The sequence below is a fragment of the Mandrillus leucophaeus genome, unplaced genomic scaffold, assembly GCF_000951045.1.
Source record: "Mandrillus leucophaeus isolate KB7577 unplaced genomic scaffold, Mleu.le_1.0 Scaffold139, whole genome shotgun sequence".
Taxonomy (NCBI): Eukaryota; Metazoa; Chordata; class Mammalia; order Primates; family Cercopithecidae; genus Mandrillus; species Mandrillus leucophaeus.
This window is the reverse complement of record NW_012101354.1, coordinates 29,569-38,722: the sequence shown is the minus strand read 5'-3', so window position 1 is coordinate 38,722 and position 9,154 is coordinate 29,569. Positions and strand designations below refer to the sequence as shown.

General features: G+C 40.7%; 1 protein-coding gene across 1 annotated transcript in view; it reads right to left on the bottom strand.

The window, feature by feature from the left end:
* Positions 1-4,011: 4,011 nt before the first annotated feature.
* FLG2 (filaggrin family member 2) overlaps positions 4,012-9,154 on the bottom strand; it is an 18,740-nt gene continuing 13,597 nt past the window's right edge. Inside the window, exon 3 of the mRNA XM_011973653.1 lies at positions 4,012-9,154. This exon is cut by the window's right edge and continues 2 nt beyond it. Coding sequence (XP_011829043.1) covers positions 5,889-9,154 — 3,266 coding nt within the window. The 3' untranslated portion in view covers positions 4,012-5,888.

Below are 9,154 nucleotides of genomic sequence, written 5' to 3'. Positions count from 1 at the left end.
AGAAAAGAGCACTAGGAACTAGCAGCAGGAACTAGTAATGTTGCTGGAAAATGAAGCCTATTGAGTATTCCCCTAATCTGCAAATATTCAAATCTAGAGCCTATGTGGTACACTTTGGGAGACAACATCACCCTTGTCCAGCCTCTGAAATTGCACCAAATGGAAACAATTGCAGGCTTTAATACATTTTTTTAATGCTATTTGAAAAAAATTAGTTTGGATGAGACATGATTTTATTTGTTTACTGGTTGATTGGTTTTTAAGGCATTTAGCTAGCCTAGCAAGGCAACAAACAACATCAGAGCTGTCAAAATGTCATCTTGAGAATTTAAGGAAGAAGCAGAGGGTTGAACTACTGTCCTATTAAAACTCTCTTGACAAAAGATAAAGAATGATACTACTGAGTGAGGTATGGAAACATTTTAACATTTAAAAATTTTAAAAATATATTTAAAATCTATTATCTATCTATTAGTCTATCTGCCATCTATCTATCTCTATCACCTATCATTGATCTACCTACCTAGTCTATTGGTTCTAAAAGAGGAATCATACAGTGATTTTTAAAGGAAAGAAAGTGAGGGAAAGCAACATTTGATATGTATTCTCTGAGTGTTAGGATTTTTTTTTTTTTAACCTCCATGACTTTCAATTTGTCAGTAAGGTATAATTAGTTTTTTACTCGCAAGGTTGTTTTAGAGCAAGTGTCTGAAGCAGAATGAGTGGGCATTCAGTAAATTTTAATTTTCTTCCTTTAATCCAGAGTGGAATAAATAACACAAATATTGAATATTTTGTATCAAGTTTTAGAAAACAACAACCAGTAGATGGAAACAGGTTTTTCTGTTTGTTTGTTGTTGTTGTTGTTTAATCAGCCTCAGAGGAATCTTGAAGTAATGACTTTAAGCTAGGGATAATCTGTCTGTACTTGTACATAAGTTCGTGAGCTCCTTAGATCTTGTTCTTGTAGCCAAAACAGATCATCCTATTTGTGAATTTCAGGGTCTTTCTATATTTCCTCTTCTCTAATACCCTCAGTATGTGAAAATGCCTCTCCCACCCTTCATTTCTATGTTCTAATTAAGAACGGATAACCTGCCAATTCTTAAAACTTTAGTTATAGAGAAAGTGGTAAAGCCAGAAACACATCTAAGTGATTTGGAACCAGAGGGTGTTCTTCCATTTCATCCTTTTCCTAATTACTGCACTTTATTTGTAGAGAGTAAGAGGATGTAAGATTTTTATTAATGTACACTGTGGGGAAATGAAAAAAAAATGAGACAACTTAACATATCTAAATAATCTTTAGAAAATGAACACATTTTTCCTTGCAAATTTCATACTTCTTTGGGTTGGATGACTTTATAATGCAAAAAATACACTTGTGAGCTTCTACTGGTAATTCTATGCACTTCTAAGGAGAGCTTCACTCACTTCCACTTACCATGTTTTGCAAAGATTCAGTAATATGTTGCTTAAAACCGGTTTCAAAATCTGAGTTAGTGGCCTTTTAATTGTGTCAAATCATTATTAGAGAGGAAGCTTCCCTCTGTTTCCTGGCTTGATTAATTTCCAACCAAATCCAGAATTGCCTCAATCTTTACTTTTTAAAAATTTTCTACTCTCTTGCTCATTTCCCTACAGTTTACATACTCACCTTTGATTGTGTTAGAGTGCTCCACAAAGGTTGCACTCAGCATGTAGTATTAGAAAGTCTTCTCTGGTTATCAAGGACTCTTGGAACACAGGGACTGTGTATTACACTGTAACAGAACAGCCAGTGCATGCAGTGTGTCTGGTACAAACTGACCTTCAATTTCCCTCATTCAAAGGTCATCTTTATCTAGAAAGTTTGCAAGAAGAGGGATTTTATCTTTCGTTCCTCCCATTTTGGCCACCCAGAGTTCCTCTTCAGTGCCATGTACTCTCCATGACAGTCTCAGCCATAGTTTGACATCACTGGGTATTTCTTGGCACAGAAATGCTTTACCTATAGATTGCTAGCACACAGATGGTAGTAGAGGGGAAATCTCTAAGTGTGTGTACCTAGGACACTTCTTTCTTTCTAGCATCTAAGAAATTCAACTGTTCACAGAGGTTTCACAGGGGGGCACCCCAGTTTTTAACTTTTTCTTTGTAGACCATACCTGATGTTTCATTTTTATCTTTTCTTTTATCTTAGAAAGGAGATGTGTAACTCTCTTTGAGTTATTTAATACTTCTGGTGTAATTCATAAGGAACAATTGCCCCCTGTTTGATTAAAACATATTATTGAGAGTTTTAGCAATGTGGAATATATTATATTTAAATTTCAAATGAGTGTGGTCAAGGGATTATGGGGGTCATTTATGTACATAACCTATATATTTATATATACACACATACATATTTACACACACATACAATAAAGGCACATTAATGTTTATTCAAGATACCAGTGAAACTTTAGACATTTGTAAATATATTCTTAGAGAATAAAGGCTTTCTTTCTTGTAAACGCTTTGGACAGTGATTCGATCGAGGGAAAGATTAGATGTTGAGTTTTACCTTCTTTGGACTCATTATTAGTCTCTGAGTGCTTCACTGCCTTCTAGCGGTGGAATGTGGAATTACAGATGTATGGAATGAGTGCAGATGCCCTGACACAGAGCGAGCTTTGGCTTGAGAATCAGAAACCTATACCTTGGTCATAGCAGCACTTCTAATTAGCAAGTTAATCTCTTCTATTGTAAATAAAGTAAATCCATAGATTTACTTTACTGTCATCTAGCTGTGCAGAGGTAGAATGAAAATCTATGGATTTCTCTTTATTATAGGTATAGACTTACTTTATAATAGAAAGAGATTAAATATCAAATTTAAATTTCTAATTGTTCTTTGATTATTAGTATTTATTCAGTGAATAAATGGTGATTGATAGACTGGTATGAATTGGTTACTATTTAGGGTTAACTTCTATCTACACAGTAATTTTGCTATCATTAATAGTATAACTGTAGCTTTTTCACTAGTAAACTAACAGACTAGTATTTTGTTGATTACATAGCATGATTTAAAGTTCAGAAAGTACAAGTCCTTCTTAATATTAAAATTTAAAACCCAGATTAAATAGATATATTCTGAGTCTAATCAGAAGAATGAGCCTGTTTTTTTTTTTTTTGTTGTTGTTGTTGTTGTTGTTTCAAATAACTTCTGCTTCCAATACGGGCTTGTGATTTTGAACACTCACTGATGAATTTCAGTTTAGTTTGAATTCCAAAAGTGAAGGTGGAGGAAAAGTAGCTTGATTTTTGAGTGAAAAGAGGATAAATTTGGATAGCACCAATTCAATGGAGAGAATTATCACTCTTTTAATTAAGTATGGTGTGCTTGGCTTTTTTATTTTTACTTGCAAATTAAGGAAGTAATCTTTAAAGTTCTTACTAGTTCTGACATTCTGGACATTTTATTTGGGTTTTATAGTAGTAAACTTTCTACTGAGGATAGTATATTTTGTACATAATTCTTCTACTAATCATTACTTCCCTCACTGTTCATAATAAATTCATGTATTTTCTCCTTTTAGGCAGGAATAATGTATTTTTAATTGTTTTACTTCCACTGGAAACTTCAGGACAGTCAGCTTCTATTGAGAGTGATTCTTCCATTAATATCTTTGACAGAGAAAACCCATGGTGTATAACTCTTATTTCCAGAGCTTGGGTTGTCTTAGAAAGTAGCTACTTGGGATTATGTTTGATAACAATTGTTGTGATGATCATGATAAACTAGAACACCTGAGGTCAACTCATCAGTATAAAGCCTTTCTGTAAATGCTTTACAGAAGCATTGGGCAGCAATTAGATTGAGGAACATATCAGATACAGTTGAGTTTTGTCTTCTTTGGGGTCCTTATTATTAGTACCCGAGTGCTTCACTGCCATCTAGTTGTGTGGAGGTAGAAGAAAACTGCATCTGATCCCACGGCAGGAAACTGTTTGTGTTTGTGGAGATAAAGAGAAGAGAAACTATAACTTGATGAAACGTTTATTGCCAATTTTTATGAAGTACAGTTTTCTGGATCCTATATCCAGAAGGCCATGACAATAAATTTAAACATAGTTGTACAGAGTTCTAGTAGTGACACAAAAAGATGCAAATATTCTGAATATTCATGTGGGAAACTACTACATATTCTTTGTTCAGGATGGGATGTGTTATAATGTTTCTAGAGACATTTTGGCTCCTAAACCATGTCATTTAGCTCCTTGGATAGGTTTGTCAATAATTAATTAAAACAAAATCTGGAAAATCCAAATTTTGAAACTCTGAAATTTTTTTAAACCCTAATTTTATTCCCAACCACACAAATCTCACTTTATTATATAGTTCTGAAAGTAGCCCCAAATGATGTTTATTTTTTTCTTCCATTCACTTTTTTCTTTCTTTCTTTCTTTCTTTTTTTTTTTTTTTTTCTGAGGTGGAGTCTTGCTCAGTCACCCAGGCTGGAGTGCAGTGGTGCGATTTCGGCAACCTCTGCCTCCTGGATTCAAGCAATTCTCCTGCCTCAGTCTCCTGAGTAGCTAGGATTACAGGCACCCGCCACTGTACCCGGTTGATTTTTCTATTTTTAGTAGAGACAGGGTTTCACCATGTTGGCCAGGCTGGTCTTGAACTCCTGACCCCGTGATCCACCCTTCTCGGCCTCCCAAAGTGTTGGGATTACAGGCGTGAGCCACTGCGCCTGGCCCCATTCACTGTTTTTTAACCAAGGAGTTCAATGAATGTGGAGCCTTACAAAAACACCTGGCACCAAACAAAAGTAATATAGTACAGAACTATAGTTAAAATGAAAGAACAGACATATACCCTGACTACCAAAACAAGAGATCATGTTAAATACCTTAATTTCATGTATGTGTCTCATTTCTTCTCTGGGTTAGTTCTTATCTTGGGCTAGTTTGTGTTTTCTTCTTATTCAAAGTAATAACTCCTTTGTTCTTGGACATATTCATAAAGTGGGGTGTTGCTATCTACACAGAAGGAACCAGAGCCTGTTCTTTCCTTTCTGTGGTAACCACTGGCCTCAGAGCCTCTTGTCTGTTTATTGCTCACATCCTCACTGTATATTCTGATACCTCCTGACAGACTTGATTCTGATTCTTGCCTTTGTCTCCCCCACTGCATGTGGTCGTACTGCTTGATGAATATCTATACCTATACTCTTCAATTCCTGTAGGCTGTCAAGAAAGTGACTGAAAATGTATCTTTGACTTTTGCTGTCATTTGACTGCTTATAACTGTCATTTGATTGGCCATTGCTATATACTTGTCTTTCATTGGTACTGAATCCAGATTGACCCTGGACATCTCTTGATGGCCCATGACTTGATACCTATCTGGCAAAACCTGTGCTGGATCTTACCTGCCCATGAAAAGTTGTGTCTCCCAAATGTTGCTGGCTAGATCCGTGTAAAACTATTGTATTGAACTCTAACTTCCCATGCCTAGATCCTAATTGCTCATGAGTGTCTTTCTCCTAATCTTCCGAATGCCTTTTATTATCAGTATGGGATTGCTGTTTTCTGATTGAACTAGATTTTGAATGGACATGAACTGATATGGATTGTCCATGGTCAGATCCAAGATGGTCATTTGACTGGCTATAGGTGCATCCCTCCCTTCTGGCTGTGTTATATCCAGGTTGAACATAGGTGTTGTTTGACTGTTTATGAGTTACTACAGAATGTCCATGACTAGATTCCTGACTTCTTATAATGGGTCCAGACTGATACTGAGAATCAATTGAATGTTCATAACTTATCATTGACTGTTCATGATTTAAACCGTGTCTTCCTGTTCCTTTAGTTGCTTTGGATACTATCAGGTCAGAACTAGAAAATGATTGTCAATGTCTAGACAGTTGCTCGTTTGTGGCGCTATCTATTGACCATGAAAGGTGAGAACTACAGATGCTTTTTCTGCGGCCACCAGAAGGCCCATACCCAGTGTATCCATAGTCATATTCCGCAGGTCCATAACTGCCATGTTTCCAAACGTGACTTGATCCATGCCTTTGCCTTTCACTACTATGTGACTGAAAATGACTTGTTCTAGTAGATCTGGAACCTGTCTCTGTCGATTGTCCATAACCAGAATGGCCATGTCTAGTGGTATCTCCTGTCTGTCCATGAGTAGTTTCCAGTCTCCAATGAACGACAGATCCTGACTCTCCATGTTGGGATCCGGCTTGGCCATGAGTGTGTCCTGAATGTGTGTGTGAGCCCCCTGAGTGCCCTTCACTGTCACTGTACTCACTGTGGCCAGATCCCCTTCTTCCGATTGTCCTGGAGCTTGTCTGTATGGACTCTCCATGACCAGACTGGCCATGACTAGTGGTATCTCCTGTCTGTCCATGTATAGTTCCCTGTCTCCCATGAACGGCAGATCCTGACTCTCCATGTTGGGATCCGGCTTGGACATGAGTGTGTCCTGAATGTGTGTGTGAGACCCCTGAGTGCCCTTCACTGTCACTGTACTCACTGTGACCAGATCCCCTTCTTCCAGTTGTCCTGGACCCTCTCTGTGTGGATTGTCCATGACCAGATTGGCCATGTCTAGTGGTATCTCCTGTCTGTCCATGTATGGTTCCTTGTCTCCCATGAAGGGCAGATCCTGACTCTCCATGTTGGGATCCGGCTTGGCCATGAGTATGTCCTGAATGTGTGTGTGAGACCCCTGAGTGCCATTCACTATCACTGTACTCACTGTGGCCAGATCCCCTTCTTCCAGTTGTCCTGAACCCTGTCTGTGTGGTTTGTCCATGACTAGAGTGGCCATGTTCAGTGATATCTCCTGTCTGTCCATGAGTAGTTTGTTGTCTCTCGTGAACTGTGGATTCTGACTCTCCATGTTGAGATCCGGCTTGGCCATGAGTGTGTCCTGAATGTGTGTGTGAGACCCCTGAGTGCCCTTCACTGTCACTGTACTCACTGTGGCCAGATCCCCTTCTTCCAGCTGTCCTGGAACCTCTCTGTGTGGATTGTCCATGACCATAGTGGGCATGTCTAGTGGTATCTCCTGTCTGTCCATGAGTAGGTCCCTGTCTCCCATGACCTGAGGATCCTGACTCTCCATGTTGAGATCCAGCTTGGCCATGAGTGTGTCCTGAATGTGTGTGTGAGATCCCTGAGTGCCTTTCACTGTCACTGTACTCACTGTGGCCAGATCCCCTTCTTCCAGTTGTCCTGGACCCTGTCTGTGTGGACTGTCCATGACCATAGTGAGCATGTCTAGTGGTATCTCCTGTCTCTCCATGAGTAATTCCGTATCTCTCATGAACTATGGAATCTGACTCTCCATGTTGAGATCCGACTTGGCCGTGAATGTGTCCTGAATATGTGTGTGAGCCCCCTGAATACAATTCACTGTCACTGTACTCACTGTGGCCAGATCCCCTTCCAGTTGTCCTGGACCCTCTCTGCGTGGATTGTCCATTATGATAGTGGGCATATCTAGTGGTATCTCCTGTCTGTCCATGAGTAGTTCCATGTCTCTCGTGAACTGTGAATCCTGACTCTCCATGTTGAGATCTGGCTTGACCATGAGTTTGTTCTTGTGATTGTGGTCTATGTGAGCCTCCTGAGTGCACTTCAGTGTCACTGGACTCACTGTGGCCAGATCCCCTTCTTCCAGTTGTCCTGGACCCTATCTGTGTGGACTGTCCATGACCAGAATAGCCATGTCCAGTGGCATCTCCTGTCTGTCCATAAGTAGTTTCGTGTCTCTCATGAACTGTGGATTGTGATTCTCCAAGTTGAGATCCAGCTTGGCCGTGAGTGTGTTCTTGTGAGTGTGGTCTATGTGAGACCCCTGAGTGCACTTCACTGTCAGTGGCATCACTGTGGCTAAATCTCTGTCTTCCAGTTGTTCTGGAACCTGTTTGTGTAGACTGTCCATGACCAGAGTGGCTATGTCTAGTGGTATCTCCTCTCTGTCCATGAGTAGTTCCTTGTCTTCTGTGAACTGTAGATCCTGACTCTGGGTAATGAGATCCAACTTGTGTGCGAATGTGTTCTGAATGTCTGTGTGAGACCCTTGAGTGCACTTCACTGTCACTGTTCTCACTTTGGCTAGATCTTCGTCTTCTACTTACCCTGGACCCCGTCTGTGTGGATTGTCCTTGGCCAGACTGGCTATGTCTAGTGGTATTTATTGTCTGACCATGAGTAGTTTCCTGTCTCCCGTGAACTGTGGATCCTGACGCTACTTGTTGAGATTCACCCTGGCCCAAGCCAGTTGATTGACCTGAGCCTGAACCATATTGGCCAAATCCAGTGGACTGACCTGAGCCAGATATATGTTGTCCAGAACTAGAGAAATTGTCTGAGCCAGACACATGCTGTCCAAAACCTGTGGTTGGACCTGAGCCAGACTCACGTTGGCCACAGCCAGATGATTGACTTGAGCCAGTACCATGTTGGCCATAGCTAGACTGACCTGATCTGTACTCATGCCGTGCAAAGCCAGAGGATTGTCCTGTGCCTGACCCATGTTGTCCAAAGCCAGAGGACTGACCTGAGCCCAATCCATATTGGCCAAAGCCAGAGGATTGACCTGAGCCTGACCTGTGTTGTCCAAATCCAGATGTCTGTCCTGAACTAGACCCATGTTGACCATAGCTAGATGACTGACTTGAGCCAGAACCATGTTGGCCATAGCTAGATTGATGTGATCTAGACTCATGTTGTCCAAAACCAGAGGACTGTCCTGAGCCAGTCCCATGTTGTCCAAAGCCACTGGACTGACCTAAGCCTGATCCATGTTGGCCAAAGCCAGAGTACTGACCTGAGCTTGACCTGTGTTGGCCAAAGCCAGTTGTATGTCCTGAACTAGACCCATGTTGACCATAGCCAGATGACTGACTTGAGCCAGAACCATGTTGGCCATAGCTAGACTGATGTGATCTAGACTCATGCTGTCCAAAACCAGAGAATTGTCCTGAGCCAGTCTCATGTTGTCCAAAGCCACTGGACTGACTTAAGCCTGATCCATGTTGGCCAAAGCCAGAGTATTGACTTGAGCTTGACCCCTGTTGTCCAAAGCCAGATGTCTGTCCTGAACTTGACCCATGTTGACCATAGCCAGATGATTGACCTGAGCCAGAACCATGCG